This window comes from Nycticebus coucang, chromosome 6 (genome assembly GCF_027406575.1).
Source record: "Nycticebus coucang isolate mNycCou1 chromosome 6, mNycCou1.pri, whole genome shotgun sequence".
NCBI classification, from domain to species: domain Eukaryota; kingdom Metazoa; phylum Chordata; class Mammalia; order Primates; family Lorisidae; genus Nycticebus; species Nycticebus coucang.
The window spans coordinates 42612184-42631627 of NC_069785.1; the positions used below are offsets into that span (position 1 = coordinate 42612184).

The following is a 19444-nucleotide window of genomic DNA, read 5'->3' on the forward strand; positions in this document are numbered from 1 at the left end:
ATAATAACAGATTTTCTCATACTGAATCATCCTTTTATTACTCAAATAGATCACTTGGCATGACACTATGTTTTTCCTTCTGGGGTTTCCTTTCTTTGCTCCAGGCTGTTATTATTTTTCTTCAGACAAAAGCTTATGTTTCTGCTGATTAAATCTTGGTTGTATTAAAGTTTGCCCCCTTGAGATTTCAGATAGGTTACTGAGATTATAATTTAGCATATATCCAAACTTTTTCAATTTCACATTTCTAAATATTCTCACAGATTGCCAATTTAACTATTATAGGGAAATATAAAGTGCCTTATTTCCAAGTTCTTGGTGGGTTGCTTTGGAGGAATGAAAGAAAAACTGTTTAAATTTATTTAAACAGAAAATAATGGAAAGCAGATTGATTGGGATGTATTGGAGGTATAGAAATAATTCAAAGAACTCAAGAAGAAAGTGTTGCTGGGCTTCTAAGAAATTAGAAAGGAGATTGGAAAAGAGTCAGAATTCAAAATGGTTTCTGTCTCAGAATTTCTCCCATTTTCTTGGTGTCTCAATTTCTTAATTTTCCTGCAGATGTACTTTTCTCTGGTTTGACATTCACATACAGCTACTTGCATATTCCACCTTATGAAACTGCTGTGGTCAGACTTGACTAGACTCTAAATCCCAATCCAAACTTCCAGAAGCAGGAATATAATTGGCCAACTTTGGGTCAGATTAACACTGTTGGTCCAGTGACCAGAAAAGTCAGTCATGTGACTTCACTTGACCAGGAGGGGCTGGCTGTAGGCTTGCAGATGCTCTGAGCAGAAATCAAGTGAAGAACTAGAGGTAAAGGAGGGTGGCTTTCATATGGAAGGCAGTTAACTATTACCCGAGGTACTACCTATAGTCACTGTTAGTGAAAGTATGGCTTTGCTAGTAAATCATCTAACATAAAAATATCATTGTAGGCCAGGCACAGTGGCTCATGCCTGTAATCCCAGCACTCTGGGAGGACCAGGCAGGCAAATTGCTTGAGCTCAGGCATTGGGAGACCAGCTTGAGCAAGAGCAAGATCCTATCTCAAAAAAAAAAAAAAAAAAAAAATTGCTGGGCACTGTGATGGGCACCTATAGCCCCAGCTACTTGAGGCAAAAGAATCACTTGAGCCCAAGACTTTGAAGTTGCTGTGAGCTATGACACCATGGTGAGAGAGGATACCCCTGAAGGGTGAGGTCTAGAACAACAGGTCTTCTCAAGGAGACCACCAGGATACACATGCAGGGTCCTCTCCACGGTGACTCAGCTCTTGGGGATTTGTAAACTTAACTACCTGAAACTTGGAAATTTCCAAGTTCTGTGAAATCCTGTAGTTCTGTAGGGGCGGGAATAGCATCTCCCGCTTCATTCAAACTGGCCAATGAGAAGACTACCTGTGGGGTGGAACTTTTTGACTGTCAATAAAAAAAGGGAAAGACCAAGGCAGTCAGAGTGTGGCCATTTGGAATTTCTCTATGCCATAAGCTCCTAGCTGGTGAACAAAGCCCTTCCTCTTATAAAAGTGGTGTTTGGGTGCTCTTTTTCTCCACTGGGCCTTGTCTTCCTGCAACAATGGCACGCAACCCCAGGGTGACTGAGTGAGACTCTGTCTCTGGGAAAAAAAAATATTGTATATAACAATGTACTGCTTCTTGCTTGACCACCTGTAGCTTGTTTTTTATAGAGCTCCTTTTGCAGAACTGGAAAAGCACTAACCAGATAAAAGGCCATATAGCCCCTCAGCATCTGCTAGACGGCATTCCAAAAACCCAGATAAAACCAGCCCAAAAGGAAATGACTGTTCTAGAAAACAAATGCCTTCCATTATCATTTTGCACAACTGCTCTGCTCTAACTTCAATAAAAAGCCTGCTATTGCTTGAGCTCAGGAGTTCCAGACCAGCTTAAGCAAGAGTCCCTGTCTCTACTAAAAATAGAAAAATTGGCCAGTTCTGGTGTTGCACACCTGTAGTCCCAGATTCTCAGTAAAGATGAGGCAGTAGGGTCCCTGAGCCCAGGAGTCTGAGGTTGCTATAAACTATGAAGCCATGGCACGGTAGCCTGGAGCAATAGAGGGGGCACTGTCTCAAAAAGAAAAACCCGGCGCCTATGGCTCAAAGGAGTAGGGTTCCCACCCCATATACTAGAGGTGGCGGGTTCAAACCTGGCCCCGGCCAAAAACAGCAAAAAAAAAGAGAAGAGAAGAAAAACCTGTATTACTTATCCTCAAGCAGTATTCCTTCTTCCTTTCATGATATACCTTTTTCTTTCTTGAAAGTAAAATAGGGCAGCGCCTGTAGCTCAGTGAGTAGGGTGTCGGCCCCATATACCGAGGGTGGCAGGTTCAAACCCGGCCCCTGCCGTAATGCAACAAAAAAATAGCCGGGCATTGTGGCGGGCGCCTGTAGTCCCAGCTACACAGGAGGCTAAGGCAAGAGAATTGCCTAAGCCCAAGAGCTGGAGGTTGCACTCTACCGAGAATGACAAAGTGAGACTCTGTCTCTAAAAAAAAAAAAAACAACCACAAACCAGGACGGCGCCTGTGGCTCAAAGGGGTAGGGCGCCTGCCCCATTTGCCGTAGGTGGTGGGTTCAAACCCAGCCCCGGCCAGAAACTGCAAAAAAAAAAACACAAACCAAAAAACCCACCACAGATTGCCTGGTATTTCAGCCATTTCTTTCTCCTCTCCAATACTTCATTTCCCAGTTCAAAACCGAGTTTCTCAGCTTCTCCACGCCCACGGGGCCTGGAAAGCACCTGGCCCCAGGAAGTTGAGTCGGAGAGGTCATAATCACCCACCAACACTGCAGAAACAAATTTAGAGACTCCAAAATAACTGCCCTATTTCCCAGAAGGCGGACGGTTGGAAGCCGCGGCGCCCGCCGTGCATACTGGGAGACGTAGTCCTACATCTTGCACTACCTCATGGGAGTTGTAGTCCTCTTTCTGCAAAAAGAAGAAAGCGGTAACTCGCACTTTGAATTAGTCCTTAGGAGAAAAGGGAGGAAGGCAACCCATAATATTACGGCAGGCTCGGGCGGCGCCTGTGGCTCAGTTGGTAGGGCGCCGGCCCCATATACCGAGGGTGGCAGGTTCAAACCCGGCCCCGGCCAAACTGCAACCAAAAAATAGCCGGGCGTTGTACTCGGGAGGCTGAGGCAAGAGAATCGCTTAGGCCCAGGAGTTGGAGGTTGCTGTGAGCTGTGTGAAGCCACGGCACTCTACCGAGGGCCATAAAGTGAGACTCTTGTCTCTACAAAAAAACAAACAAAAAAAAAACAGTACGGCAGGCTCAAAGTCCCCGAGGCTCGGGCGGCGCCTGTGGCTCAGTGAGTAGGGCGCCGGCCCCATATACCGTGGGTGGCGAGTTCGAACGGGCCCTGGCCAAACTTCAACAAAAAATAGCCGGGCGTTGTGGCGGGTACCTGTAGTCCCAGCTACTCGCCTCAGCTCAGGAGTTGGAGGTTGGTGTGAGCTGTGACGCCACGGCACGTTACCCAGAGCGATAAAGTGAAACTGTCTCTAAAAAAAAAAAAAAAGAATAGAAAAGAAAGAAAAAAAAGGCCCCGAGGGCTCGGGATCGCGGCGGAAGCGGTTAGAAGGCGGATCCGGGAAGGGCGGGGAGACATTACGTAGACGCGGCGTGACCCTGTCCTAAAGGCTTTGGCGGGATTTCCGAAAGTCGCGGGACGCGGTGAGCGCTTAGGCGGAATCCTGAGGGAAACTGAAGGGCTGCTTGAGACGCGTGGTTGGAAGTTGAAACTCGCCTGGTTGTGCGCCGAAGGTCGGGAAAGGCAGTAGAGCAGTGGGGCCCACGCCAGGCGACTGGGGTCCGCGCGGAGCTGGAGGCGTGCTCGTCCCCGCGGACTGAAGTCGGATCGCTCGGCCCGCCGAGGTGAGAGAAGCAGGCCGGGCTCTTTTCAGCAGCCGCGGCTCGTCCCCTTTGATATGGAAGGCAGTTAACTATTATCCGAGGTACACTCTGTAATCAGGGACCCGGGCTGGATCGGGATCCGGACTGGTGCTCCCACAGTTGGCTGTTGGGGCCGCTGCGCCAAGTGAGAAAGCCGGACATGGGGCGGAACAGGGCATGCCCAAGCCCAAGTCACAGCTCGAGAAAAACAAGCAGACCCCGGTCTTCAAAGCTAGAGGGGAGACCTCCAGGTCTCTTCATGCCCACCACCCATTTTTATGGGCTTGGGCGAAGTCCAGAAAGGTGGAGTCACAGCTATTTAATGTCAGAACCAGGGTTGCCGGATTCCTGGTCAGTCTTAATTTCCGTTACACCGAAATTTTGTTTTTAAGGTACCAGTTCCAGTTGCCAAAAAGGTATATTTATCATCTAATGCCGAAAAGCATTCAGTGATGCCTAGGGAATGATCTGCAGTTGGTTTTTTTTTCTTAACTTCTAAAGTGAAGTGTAATGTACATATAGAAAAATGGGTACAGTATAGGGGTATATGACACATTTCTTGGGTGAAGTACTCAACTATAACTCAGACATTACTAACAAATGCAAACAGGGCGGGTGGGGGACACAAAGTGAGACTCTGTCTCAAAAACAAACAAAAAATGCAAACAATGTGGCCTAACCGTATGTACCTTTATATTAATCCAAAATAAAGAAAAAAGATCTTTAATTACTATTCAGTTAAGAAAAAAAGAAAAGTGTACAGTCACAACTATATACAGCTCCATGGATTATTACAAAATGAATATACTATGTACTTATGTAATGACTGAGATCAAGAAATACGTGCACCCCTCATCCAATATTTTCTCCTTTTTTTTTTTTTCAGTAGTAATAGCTATGTGGTGTTCTATATTGTATTGATTTTTTTGGCCAGGGCTGGGTTTGAACCTGCCACCTCCGGCATATGGGGCTGGCGCCCTACTCCTTTGAGCCACACGCGCCGCTTTGCTTTTTTTTTTTTTGGAGACAGAGTCTCACTTTGTCGCCCTTGGTAGACTGCCGTGGCATCCTAACTCACAGCAACCTCAGACTCCTGGGCTCAAGCAATCCTCTTGCCTCAGCCTCCCGACTAGCTGGGATTACAGGCACCCACCACAATGCTGGGCTATTTTTAGAGACGGGGTCTCAAACTGGTGAGCTGAGGCTATCAGCCCACCTCAGCCTCCCAGAAAGCTGGGATTACAGGCCTGAGCCACGGCACCTGGCCTATTTGTCTGGGTTTTGGTGGTTGTTTGATTTTGTTTTTGTTTGCTCTTTTTGGAGATGAAGTCACTCTGTTGCCGGGGCTGGAGTGCCCTGGCATTAGCCTAGCTCATAGCAACCTCAAACTTGTGGGTTCAAGTGATCCTTCTGCCTCAGCCTCCTGGGTAGCTGGAACTACAGGCGCCTGCCACAACAGCAGCTAATTTTTTTATTTTCATTAGAGGTGGGATCTCTGTTGCTCAGGCTGGTCTAGAACTCCTGAGCTCAAGGAAGTTCCCAGAGTGCTAGGATTATAGGCCTGAGCCACCCTGTCCTGCCTTGGATTGTCTTTTTCTTACTGATTTGAAGGAATTTTATATATTTATATTCTAGTTATCAGCCCTCAGTTGTATATTTGGTAAATTTTTTCTCCTCCTACTCTGGGTTGACTTTTCATTCTCATAATGGTATCTTTTGATAGAAGTTCTGAATGAAATGTAGTTTTTCGTTTTTTTCCCTTTTGATTATTCCATTATATATTCAGTTCCAGAAACCTTTCTCTATCTGAAAGTTGTGAAAATAGTCTCCTGTATTTAAAAAATTTTTCTTTTACTGCTTACATTTAGATCTGTGATCTAAATTGGAAATTGATTTATTTCTGTAGTGTGCGAGATCAAGTTCCTTTTATTCTATAAGGCTATCTAATCAACATACCACTACTGGGAAAAAAGTCCTTTCCCGTTACTCTACAGTGCTCTCTTTTTCATAAATTTGAAAATAATTTCATAAATTTACATTGCATTCAGATGATTCTGATGCGTGGGATTGTCACTGACTCACACCTAAGAGATCTGTGCTTAAACCAATCTTTTGGTTTATATCAATTATTGTTGACTACAGTCACCCTACTGTGCAGTAAAAAATACCAGAACTTACTTCTCCTATCTGTCTTTAACTTTATGCCTGTTGACCAACTTCTCCCCTTTCAGTTGTTCTCCCCAGGTGCCTGTTGACCAACTTCTCCCCTTTCAGCTGTTCTCCCCAGCCTCTTGTAACCAAAATCCTACTCCCTCCTATGAAATCAACTTTTTGGATTCCAGATATGAATATGATAATGCCATTAGTCCTTCTATAAACATGTAACATTTATAATATATCAGAGGTGTATAAAAATAAGACTGGCTCAGTGCCTGTAGCACAGTGGTTATGGTGCCAGCCACATACACCCAGGCTGGCAGGTTCAAACCCGGCCCAGGCCAGCTAAACAACAATGACAACTGCAACAGAAAAATGGCCGGGTGTTGTGGGCGCCTGTAGTCCCAGCTACTTGGGAGGCTGAGGCAAGAGAAACATTTAAGCCCCCAAGAGTTTGAGGTTGCTGTGAGCTGTGACACCACGGTACTCTACTGAGTGACAAAGTGAGACTCTGCCTCAAAAAAAATAATAATAAAAGATAAATAAATAAACAAGACTTGGCCCCTACCTTGAGAAATATAAAGAAGACCAGGGAGCATTATTTACTTAGTTAAGGTATATATTTTTTTAAATATGGCATGCCTCACGAATTTGCATGTCATCCTCATGCAGGGGCCATGCTAATCTCTGTATTGTTCCAATTTTAGTATATGTGCTGCCAAAGAAAGCATGGTGTATTTAAGAAGCAGAATGATCTTGGCTCTTCCTAAATTCTGATACAACTAACTGGCTATCTAGATAGATAGAAAAGCTGGTGACAAGTTTGCTCTTTTTCCTGCTGAGGGTAGTCAGTGATTAGACCAAAAGCTTATAAAGTAATTCTTCAGAGATTTATTACAAAACTAAGTTTGAGCTCTGTACTTAGCCCCGCCTTATGTCTCTAGTGTTCATACGGATGACCATCTGTGTTTTGCAGTAATGGCTATGCAGATGCAGCTTGAAGCAAACGCAGATACTTCAGTGGAAGAAGAAAGCTTTGGCCCACAACCTATTTCACGGTTAGAGGTATGTGCTTAGTTGCTAATTTTGGAATTAGCTATACTAGATTCTTTTACCTAGTTGTAGAAGTAGCCTAATGAGAGATAACAATGTTTACCTAAGCCATAGGTTTACCACTAAGGTCGAGACCCACGTTAGAATTTTTAGGAGGGTTATCAAGGATCCTGTGGAAAGACTTAAGGTGTTGCTAAAAATGTCTGGCCAGGCCTCTTCTGTCAACAATTCCCCTACTTTATCAGTTTTCCTGCTCAAATCTGATTGTCAGAAATTAAGGCCTAGGATCCCATGATGGAGTCTCTGTGCTGTTTGCCCCACATACAAAAGTGCTGTCCAGGGAGTTACAGTGGCCTGGACTAGTTATGCCAGGAGCAGAGAGAGCATCTTCCCTTCATTGACCTTATTTGTACTGACAGCTGTCTTTGGCCAGGAGAAGAGCTTGAAGGTATTAAGGTGTAAGAGCCAAACTCTAATTCAAGACACTATATAAGACTATCTAGCACTAGAGCTGGGACCTTGTACTATTTTTGCCTATTGTACAAGGCCTGACAATTTATGTTCACAAATTTATCCTATAAAAATTGCTACATGCTTTATTGCTGAATATCACTATGGTCACCTTCGAAGTGTCAAGCAATGAACCAATGCCAGCATCTACTTCACCCTTCAAAGTAATTTTGACAGTTTTTTTTTTTTTTTTTGTAGTTTTTGGCCGGGGCTGGGTTTGAACCCGCCACCTCCGGCATATGGGGCTGGCGCCTACTCCTCTGAGCCACAGGTGCCGCCCCTTCAAAGTAATTTTGGAAGTCCTTTTCTAGAATGGCCACCAGAGCTGTCATATTACCCTTAATGTCCTGAATGTCATCAAAATGATTTCCTTTCAATATTTCATTTATTTTCTGGTAAAGAAAAAGTCATTGGGGGGCCAGATCAGGTGAGTTGGAAGGGTGTTCTGATATAATTATTTGTTCACTGGCGATTCTCTTGCCTCAGCCTCCTGAGTAGCTGGGACTAAAGGCGTCTGCCATAGCACCCCACTATTTTTTTTAGAAATGGGATCTTTCTCTTGTTTAAGCTAATCTTGAACTCCTGAGCTCAAGCAATCTACCCACCTTGGCCTCCCAGAGTGCTAGGATTACAGGTACTACTCCAGCCCTTGAAAAGGTTGATAATTTATTATTGAATACCTCATATATAGGATATACTTCTTGGTTTTTGCATGTAGTACAGTTGGCCCTCTGTTTCCACGTGTTTTCAAATCACCAGATTCTACCAAATCAACTACCAATTGAAAATATATTAGAAAAACCAATAAAAAATTAGAATATAATAGTAAAAAATAATATGAATTGGTTCAGTGCCCATAGCTCAGTAGTTAGGGTGCCAGCCACATGCACTGGGGCTGGTGGATTTGAATCCAGCCAGAACCTGCTAAAACAACAATAATAGAAAAATAGCTGAGCGTTGTGGCAGATGCCTATAATCCCAGCTACTTGGGAGGCTGAGGCAAGAGGCTCTCTTAAACCCAAGAGTTTGAGGTTGCTGTGAGCTGTGACACCACGGCATTCTTCCGAGGGCGACGTAGTGAAACTGTGTCTCAAAAAAAAAAATAATAATAATAATAATACAGGTGGCGCCTGTGGCTCAGTGAGTAGGGCACTGGCCCCATATACCGAGGGTGGCGGGTTCAAACCCAGCCCCGGCTGAACTGCAACCAAAAAATAGCTGGGTGTTGTGGCAGGTGCCTGTAGTCCGAGCTACTCGTGAGGCTGAGGCAAGAGTATTGCCTAAGCCCAAGAGCTGGAGGTTGCTGTGAGTCCTGTGACATCATGGCACTCTACCGAGGGTGGTAAAGTGAGACTCTGTCTCTATAAAAAAATAGATAATAATAATAATAATAATAGGAATTTTAAAAATACAGCATGACTATTTATATAGAGCTTACATTTTATTAGATACTATAAGTAATCTAGATATGGCTTAAACTATATGGGAAGATGTGTGTGGGCCATCCATATGTATATGGTATGTCATTTTATATAAGGGACTCAGCCATCCACAGATTTGTTATTTGCTAGGGATTCTGAAACCAATCTTGTGGATAGCAAGGGACGACTGTATTACAGTTTTTCAAACGCTTCTATGAAATACATAGGGTGTATATTTTCTGCATTAGACAGATGAGAGAACTGAAACTTAAATTTGTCCACGGTTTTCTTCACTTACAGCAATGTGGCATAAATGCAAACGATGTGAAGAAATTGGAAGAAGCTGGATTCCATACTGTAGAGGCTGTTGCCTATGCACCAAAGAAGGAGCTAATAAATATTAAGGGAATTAGTGAAGCCAAAGCTGATAAGATTCTGGTAAGTACAAATACTACATATTTGACCTAAGGAGGACTTAGGGGAAATAATACAATAGGATAAGTAATAAAAGGTGATCTTTCTCCTTCCATTCCTCATTCTCCTGTCATCCTGTTCTCCTTTCCAGAACCATATTATTAGTTTCTTAACTTTATATATGCCTCCTTGCATAAATTTAAATTTTCTGTAGAAAATTCCAGTTATCATGGGATTTGACATAAATACTGCAAATTCTTTCTTTTTTTTTTTTTGAGACAGAGTCTCACTTTGTCACCTTTGGTAGAGAGTTGTGTGGTGTCATAGCTCACAGCAACCTCAGACTCTTGGGTTCAAGCGATCCTCTTGCCTCAGCCTCCCAAGTAGCTGGGACTACAGGTGCCCACCACAATGCCAGGTTGTTCTTTTGTTTTTAGATAGTGTTTCTCTTTCTGACCTCTAGTAGAGTACCAGAGGTGTCATAGTTCACAGCAACCTCAAACTCTTGGGCTTAAGCGATTCTTTTGCCTCAGCCTCCCAAGTAGCTGGGACTACAGGCAGCTATCATGCCCAGCTATTTTTTTTTAGAGACAGGAGTCTCACTCTTGCTCAGGTCTCGAACTCCTGAGCTCAAGCAAGCCACCGTGCCTGGCCTCAATGCATTTATTTTTCAACTTTAGAATCAACCCACTGTCTATTGTAGAAATCATGTGTATAATTACAAAATAAGATGTGAATGTCTCGACTTTGAAAATGTAAAAGAAAAGATACAGATAATAGAGATGGGAAGTAGACATTGAGGGAGAAAAGGTAGAAGGACAAATATCTTTATTTTACAAAGTAGAAAGTGATAAGATACAGTCTGTGTTTGATGTAACAGGAAATGAAAATATAAATATGTACTGTATGCATGTTTTTGTCATAAATCAGGTGAGGGACATATGCTTGGACCTGTAATACTGTTTTTTGTATTTGTTTTTGTTTTTGTTTTTTTGAGACAGTCTCACTATGTCGCCCTCAGTAGAGTGCTTTGGTGTCACAGCTCACAGCAACCTCCAACTCTTGGGCTTAAGCAATTCTCTTGCCTCAGCCTCCCAGGTAGCTGGGACTACAGGTACCTGCCACAATGCCCGGCTATTTTTTGTTGCTGTTGTTTAGCTGGCCTGGGCCAGAGTTGAGCCCACCACCTTTAGTGTATGTGGCTGGCGCCGTAACCACTGTGCTACAGGCGCCAAGTCTGTGATACTTTTTAAAACTATGTAAATGTATTACTTGGCAATTTAAAGACTGATCTTTATGAAGACTTTGAATTAGATTATCTTTTTTCATGTTTTTTTTTTTTTTTTTTTTGAGACAGAGTTTAACTATGTCACCCTCGGTAGAGTGCTGTGGCATCATAGCAACCACAAACTCTTGGGCTTAAGCGATTCTCTTGCTTCAGCCTCCTAAGTAGCTGGGACTATAGGCGCCTGCCAGGGCACCTGGCAATTTTTTGTTGCGGTTGTCATTGTTGATTAGCTGTCCTGAGCCAGGTTTAAATGTATGTGGCTGGTGGCACCAAGCCGTTTTTTCATGATTTTCTAAAGAGAAATTATTCTGGATATTTTGTTATATGTTTTCTTTTCCCACTGCATGCCTAGTTCTTCTTTTACTAATATTATTTTGTTGCTTTAACATTTCTTATTTTCCCCAGGCTGAGGCTGCTAAATTAGTTCCAATGGGTTTCACCACTGCAACTGAATTCCACCAAAGGCGGTCAGAGATCATACAGATTACTACTGGCTCCAAAGAGCTGGACAAATTACTGCAAGGTATAGTAATCCTTTAGTTATATTGTAAACATTAGTTAGCAAAGCTAATTCTGTCATCTAAGCTGGAGTACAGTGGTGTCATCATAGCTCACTGCAACCTCTAACTCCTGGGCTTAAGTCATCCTCTTGTCTCAGCTTCCCAAGGGACTATGGGTGTTTGCTGTAATGCTGAGTTAATTGTCAAATTTTCTGGGGTTTTGTGTGTGTGCCCATGTTTTGTTTTTTGGACCAAGTCTCACTCTATTGGCCTGACTAGGGGCCCATGGCATCAACTTAGCTCACAACAAGCTCAAACTCCTGGGTTTGAGGGATCTTCCTGCCTCAGCCTGAGAGTAGCTGAGAATACAGGCACCTGCCACAACACCAGGCTAATTTTTCTATTTTTAGTAAAGACAAGGTCTTGCTCTTGCTCAGGGTGATCTTGAACTCCTGAGCTGAAGTGATTCTCCCACCTCAGCCTCCCAAAGTGGAGCCACCATACCTAGCTGTAGCCCTTTTTTAAATTGTTACTTATCAACATTATATACAGTTTTATATTTTGATTATTGTAGTTACATGAAGCTACACATGTGATAAAGTTGCATAGAACTATGTATGGATCTACACAAATGAGTACATATTCAGGGTGTTCATAAAGTTGATGTGCAGTTATTTTAAATATATGTAATTGGAGAAATTCGAACAAATTATGGATTGTACTAATGTCAGTTTTCTGTTATCTGTACCCTGCTATAGTTATGCAAGATGTTAATATTGGTGGAGACCAGGCGAGGATTGCACAGAACTTCCTTGTACATTTCTTTGCAGCTCTTGATATATCTACAATTATTTCAAAATAAGTTTTGTTTTTTTTTTTGTAGAGACAAGAGTCTTACTTTATGGCCCTCGGTAGAGTGCCGTGGCCTCACACAGCTCACAGCAACCTCCAACTCCTGGGCTTAAGCGATTCTCTTGCCTCAGCCTCCCGAGTAGCTGGGACTACAGGCGCCCGCCACAACACCCGACTATTTTTTGGTTGCAGTTTGGCCGGGGCTGGGTTTGAACCCGCCACCCTCGGCATATGGGGCCAGCGCCTTACTGACTGAGCCACAGGCGCCGTCCTCAAAATAAGTTTTTTAAAAATTATTGCTTGTTGGCGTTGCTGGTAGCTCAGTGCATAGTGCGCCAGCCACATACACCAAGGCAGGTGGGTTCAAACCCGGCCCAAGCCTGCTAAACAACAATGACAACTGCAACAAAAACGGCCCAGGCATTGTGACAGGCACCTGTAGTCCCAGCTACTTGGGAGGCTAAGGCAAGAGAATTGTTTAAGCCTGAGAGTCGGAGGTTGCTGTGAGCTTTGACACAATAGCACTCTACTATTGTGGAGGGCGATATACTGAGACTTGTCTAAAAAATAATAATAATTATTATTGCTGGGCGGCGCCTGTGGCTCAGTCGGTGGGGCGCCGGCCCCATATACCGAGGGTGGCGGGTTCAAACCCGGCCCCGGCCAAACTGCAACCAAAAAATAGCCGGGCGTTGTGGCGGCCGCCTGTAGTCCCAGCTACTCGGGAGGCTGAGGCAAGAGAATCGCTTAAGCCCAGGAGTTGGAGGTTGCTGTGAGCTGTGTGAGGCCACAGCACTCTACCGAGGGCCATAAAGTGAGACTCTGTCTCTACAAAAAAAAATAAAAAAAAAAAAAAAAAAAAAAAAAATAATTATTATTGCTTATTAGAAATTGGATTTCCAAATTATATAAGCATCTTTCTGATGAGCTCCAAGAATACTTCTGTATTTTTTAGATGTTTGTGTTGTGCTAAGATGTGTTTCTTATTGCTGTTTTAGGTGGAATAGAGACTGGATCTATTACAGAGATGTTTGGAGAATTCCGAACTGGGAAGACTCAGATCTGTCATACACTGGCTGTAACATGCCAGGTGAGTTGTTTGGGCTCTAGTTAATCAAATCAGCAGGAATACAGTTGATTCCTGCTATTTGTAGACATCTGTTGGGATGGGCATAAAAGGCACTTTCCTGGAGAATCCTTAGAAAATTGATTGCTAGTACAAAATTCTTCCATATCATAGAAACTTCCAGATCATTGATTTCCAGTACATCTACATCATTGATTTCAAATACTTTACTTTACCTGCTCTTGTTTTCATTAGTTTACATTTTATGATTCATCATTAAAGTAATTCCCTTATAAATACCCTTATCTTACATATCCACTTGGAAAGATGCCAGCCTTAGTGAATCCCATCTGTTTTCTCAGTGCCTGTACTTAAATAGCTGATTATATTAGAGAAAAATTATACCATAAAACTGACTGACTTCACTTTCAGTTCAAGATGAATGAGGGTAGGTAATGTTCTGAACATTTAAGAAAAAAAATTAAAAAAAAAAAAAATAAACATCAGGCTTGGCACCCGTAGCACAGTAGTTACAGTGCCAGCCATATACACTGAGACTGGCAGGTTCGAAACTGGCCTGGGCCAGCTAAACAACAATGACAAATGCAACAAAAAAATTAGCCTGGTGTTGTGGCAGGCACCTGTAGTCCCAGCTACCTGGGAGGCTGAGGCCAAGAATCACTTAAGCCTAAGAGTTTGAGATTGCTCTGAGTTGTTATGCCTCGGCATGGAAGATAAGGTAAATATATTCTTTAATTGATCGATCTTAGTATGTAGTCATATAATTTTATCCCCTACTTTGGACTGTATTTCTAAGCATTCCAATTCTGACAAGACTAGCTATATGAAACACAAAGAGCTTTATAAACATCTACTGTTTTTATATTTCCATCAGAAGAGAATGCCTCCTCCCTACCTCTTTGTCATTTTAAGGTGTTTTCTTCCCTTTGCCTTAGTGTGGTTGGGAGGAATTATAGAGATGTCATGGAGAACTTGGTCAACTTTATCAGAAATAGAGTGGTCATTTCCAATGTTTTTTGTTCTCTGTAGCTTCCGATTGACCGGGGTGGAGGTGAAGGAAAGGCCATGTACATTGACACTGAGGGTACCTTTAGGCCAGAACGCCTGCTAGCAGTGGCTGAGAGGTAGGTTACTGGATTAGACAAGAGAATATGACTGCGTCTGTCACACAGAAATAGTTTGGCTGGAGGTGTGTTTCATTATTTCACATCCCAAAGTTGTACTATGTGGTTCATAAGAATGACTTTCCTTAGTGGAAAAAGGCAGTCTTTAGTCAACAATCCATGAGTTGCTTTCAGGTTGGATTAAAAAATAAGATCCTTTGTTTTCCAGAGAAAGACTTAAGAGGGTTAGGGAACCTGTGACCTTCCAGGTCCTAAAGTACAGCCTTTTGACTGAATCCAAATTTTGCAGAATAGGGGTGCCTGTGGCTCAAAGGCACTGGCCTCATATACCGGAGGTGGCAGGTTCAAACTCAGCCCCAGCCAAAAAAAAAAAAAAAAAACAACTGCAAATATTACAGAATAAATCTTAGATTTGTTTTTAAAATAAAAGAAAATATAAAAGATTTTATTAAAATAGACAGCTGTCGTTTGCCCTTGAAGAAAATGATAGAAAAAAGTACTCCATGCAAATAATGAGTGGCTATACTAATAACAGACAAAATAGACTTTAAGACAAAAATACATTACATGGAACCAAAAGGAACATTTTATAATTAAAAGGTCAGTTCATTGGGAAGATAGAATAATTATAAACATGTATACACCAAACAACAGGACTCCTGTATACGTGTAACAAAAACTGGTGGAATTGGTCGGTACCTGTGGCTCAGTGGGTAGGGCACCAGCCCCATATACTAAGGGTGGTGGGTTCAAACCTGGCCCCAGCCAAACTGCAACAAAAAATAGCCAGGTGTTGTGGCAGGTGCCTATAGTTCCAGCTACTGGAGTGGCTAAGGCAAGAGAATCGTCTAAGCCCAGGAGTTGGGGGTTGCCGTGAGCTGTGATGCCACGGCACTCCACCGAGGGCGATAAAGTGAGACTCTGTCTCTTAAAAACAAACAAACAAAAAACTGGTGGAATTGAAGGGGAAAATAGACAGTTCAATAATAGTTGGGGACAAGTATCTCACTTTTAGTAATAGAGACTTTAGCATCTTACTCTCAATGGATAGGACATTTACCAGATGCCTGGAAACCTACAGCCAGCATACTTAATGGTAAAATTCCGAATACCTTCCTCCTAAGATCAGGAACAAGACAGGATGTCCATTCTTATTGTTTATATTCAACAATGTATCCAAGGTCCTGGCCAGTGTGGTAGAAAATGAAATAAATGCTATCCAGCTTGAAATGGAAAAAGTAAAACTGTATTTGCTGATAAAATGCTATATGTAGAACAGCCTAAGGAATTGACACAAAAATCTAGAACTAAATTAGTTTAGCAAGGTTGTAGGATATAATATTACTATGCAAAAATCCATTGTATTTCTATATACTAGCAAGGAACAATTCAAAAGTAAAATGGAAAGTAAAACAAACTGCCTACATAGTACTATGAAAGACAATAAAATATTTAGGAATAAATTTAGCAAAAGAAATGTAAGACTGATACACTGAAAACTATAAAACATTGCTGAGGCTTGGCGCCCGAAGCTCAATGGTTAGGGCGCTGGCCACATGCAACCGTGCTGGCAGGTTTGAACCCAGCCAGGGCTTGCTAAACAACAGTGACAACAACAACGAAAAATAGTTGGGCATTGTGGCAGGCGCCTGTTAGTCCCAGCTACTTGGGAGAGGCAGGAGAATCACTTATGCCGAAGAGTTTGAGGTTGCTGTGAGCTGTAATGCTATAGCACTCTACCAAGGGCGTCATAGTGAGACTCTGTCTCACCAAAAAAAAAAAAAAAAAATGCTGATATTGAAGATGTACATGAAGGGAAACATTCCGTGTTTGTGGATTGGAAGACTCTTTATTATTAAAATTATAGTTCTGAAATTGATATATAGGTTCAATACAATCGATCAAAATTTTAGCAAGCTTTTTTTGCAAAAATTGGTAAGTGAATCACAAGATTTATAGGAAAACACAAAAGACCCTGAATGGCTAAGACATTCTTGGTGGAGAACCCCCAAAATTACAGGTCTTAGACTTCCCAGTATTAAAACTTACTATAAAGCTACAATAATCAAGACAGGTCAGTCCCAGTACTTTGGAAGGCTGAGGTGGAAGGATACTTGAAGCCAGGAATCTGAGACCATCCTGGGCAACATAGCAAGACTCCATCTCTACAAAAAAATTTAAAAATTGGGCATTATGACCTGCACCTGTAGTCCTAGCTACACAGGAGATTAAGGGGGGAGAATCACTTTAGCCCAGAACTTTAAGGTTGCAGTGAGCTATGGTCATGTCACTGTACTCCAACCTGGGTGATAGAGCATGATCTTGTCTTTTAAGAAATAACTATCTAGGGCAGCACCTGTGGCTCAAAAGAGTAGGGCACCGGCCCCATATACTGGAGGTCGTGGGTTCAAACCTGGTCCTAGCCAAAAACTGCAAAAAAAAGAAATAACTATCTAGATAAATAATCTTTAAGACAAAATACTAATGGCACATTGGGTCAGTAGAACGGAATTGAGACTTCAGAGGTGAAACCTTTCATAAATTGTCACTTGAATTTTTTTTTTTTTTTTTTTTTTTTTTTTGAGATAGAGCCTCAAGCAGTTGCCCTGGGTAGAGTGCTGTGGCATCACAGCTCAGAGCAACCTCTAACTCCTGGGCTCAAGCGATTCTCCTGCCTCCGCCTCCCAACTAGCTGGGACTATAGTCGCCTGCCACAACACCCAGCTATTTTTTTTTTTTTTGGTTGCAGCCGTCATTGTTATTTGGTGGGCCAAGGCTGAATTCCAACTTGCCAACTCAAGTGTATGTGGCTGGCGCCTTAGCTACTTCAGCCACAGGCGCCAAGCCAATATTGTTACTTGATTTTGAGAAAAGTACCAAGGCAACTTAATGGGGAGAAGAATAATTTTGTCAATAAATGCTGCTAATGTAGTTAGATATCTACATGAAAATAATAAATTTAGGGCGGCGCCTGTGGCTCAGTCGATAAGGTGCCAGCCCCATATACCGAGGGTGGCGGGTTCAAACCCGGCCCCAGCCAAACTGCAACCAAAAAATAGCCGGGCGTTGTGGCAGGCACCTGTAGTCCCAGCTACTTGGGAGGCTGAGGCAAGAGAATCGCTTAAGCCCAGGAGTTGGAGGTTGCTGTGAGCTGTGTGAGGCCACGGCACTCTACCGAGGGCCATAAAGTGAGACTCTGTCACTACAAAAAAATAATAATAATAATAAATTTAGACCTTTATTGCATACCGTATGTGGACATTAACTTAAAATCGATAATAGTGTGATATTTCCTCCAAAAATTAAAAACAGGCCGGGTGTGGTGGCTCACTCCTATAGTCTTAGCACTCAGGGAGGCTTAGGTAGGCAGAAGACCAGCCTAAGCAAGAGCTAGACCCCCCGGCTCTAAAAGAAAATAGCCAGGTGTTGTGGCAGGCACCTGTAGTTGCAGCTACTTGGGAGGCTGAGGCAAGAAGATCACTGGAGCCCAAAAGTTTGAAGTTGCTGTGAGCTATGATATTACGTCACTGTACTGAGGGCAACAAAATGACTTTGTCTCAACAAAAGAAAAACACAGAATTATCATATCCCACAATTTCACTTCTGGGTAATTATTCAAAAGAATTGAAAATAGGGGCTCGCATAATTTGATGCCAGTGTTCTTAGCAGCATCCACAGTAGTTTGCAAACAACCCAAATGTTCATTGACAATGAATAGATAAATAAAATGTGGCACACACATATAATGAAATACGTATTATTCATCCTTAAAAAGGAAGGAAGGCCTGTAGTCCCAGCTGCTTGGGAGGCTGAGGCAAGAGAATCGCGTAAGCCCAAGAGTTAGAAGTTGCTGTGAGCCGTGTGACGCCACGGCACTCTACCCGAGGGCGGTACAGTGAGACTCTGTCTCTACAAAAAAAAAAAAGGAAGGAAGGAAGTTCAGATGCATGCTACAACATGCGTTAACATTGAGCACTTTGTGCTAAGTGAAATAAGCCAATCAAAAGGACAAATACTGTTTAGTTCTTCTAATATGAGACTTAGAGTATACAAAATTAGAGATAGAATGGTGATTGACTAGAGGGAGTGGGAATGAAGAGTTGTTTAATTGTATAGAGTTTCAATTTGGGATGATGAGAGTTCTGAAGATGTATAGTAGTGATAGTTGTACAACAATATCTGTATACATAATACAACTGAAACATACACTTTAAAATGGTTAAAGTGTTCAATTTTATGTTATATACTTTTTTTTTTTGAGACAAAGACTTAAGCTATCGATGTGGATAGAGTGCTATGGCATCATAGCTCACAGCAACCTCCGAGTCTCAGGTTCAAGTGAGCCTCTTGCCTCAGTTTTTGTACTTTTTTTTTTTTTTTTTTTCAGACAGAGCCTCAAACTGTCCCCCTGGATAGAATGCTGTGGCATCACAGCTCACAGCAACCTCCAACTCCTGGGCTCAAGCAATTCTCCTGCCTCCGCCTCCCAAGTAGCTGGGACTATAGGCACCCGCCACAATGCCCAGCTATTTTTTGGTTGCAGCCGTCATTGTTGTTTAGCGGACCTGGGCTGGATTTTTCTAACCTGCCAGCCAGCTCAGGTGTATGTGGCTGGCGCCTTAGCCGCTTGAGCCCCAGGTTCAGAGCCTCAGTTTTTGTACTTTTTAATAGAGGCAGGGTCTAACTTTTGCTCAGGCTGGGTTATGTACATTTTACTATAATTGATTTTAGAAGAGTGAGCATCTTAAATGTAAGAGCTCAAGCTATAACTTTTAGAAGAAAACAAAATCTTTGTGATCTTGAGATAGGCAAAAGCAAAGATTTCTTAGCCATTATACCAAATACACAGTTCATGAGAGAATAAATTGATAATAGAGTGAGTTTTCTTTTCATCAAAATTTAAAACTTTCATGTTTTAAAGGACACCATCAAGAAAGTGGGCTGGCTACAATGGTTTATACCTGTAATCCTAGAACTCTGGGAGGCAGAGGTGGGAAGATGGCTTGAGCACAGGAGTTCAGCCTGAGCAAGAATGAGTCCTCATTCCTACAAAAAAAATAGACAAAATTAGTTGGAGGTAGCAGTGCATGCCTGTAGTCCCAGTTACTCAGGAGGCT

General features: G+C 42.5%; 1 protein-coding gene and 1 non-coding gene across 2 annotated transcripts in view; one reads left to right on the plus strand and one right to left on the minus strand.

The window, feature by feature from the left end:
* Positions 1–3810: 3810 nt before the first annotated feature.
* RAD51 (RAD51 recombinase) overlaps positions 3811–19444 on the plus strand; it is a 29538-nt gene continuing 13904 nt past the window's right edge. Inside the window, exons 1-6 of the mRNA XM_053595901.1 lie at positions 3811–3903; positions 7055–7143; positions 9363–9500; positions 11170–11287; positions 13115–13206; positions 14233–14327. Of these exons, the coding sequence (XP_053451876.1) occupies positions 7057–7143; positions 9363–9500; positions 11170–11287; positions 13115–13206; positions 14233–14327 (530 nt within the window). The 5' untranslated portion in view covers positions 3811–3903; positions 7055–7056. The remainder of the gene's footprint in view (positions 3904–7054; positions 7144–9362; positions 9501–11169; positions 11288–13114; positions 13207–14232; positions 14328–19444) is intronic.
* Positions 6706–6809, minus strand: LOC128589392 (U6 spliceosomal RNA). The gene has a single exon (XR_008380984.1). It is a non-coding gene; the product is annotated as a U6 spliceosomal RNA (small nuclear RNA).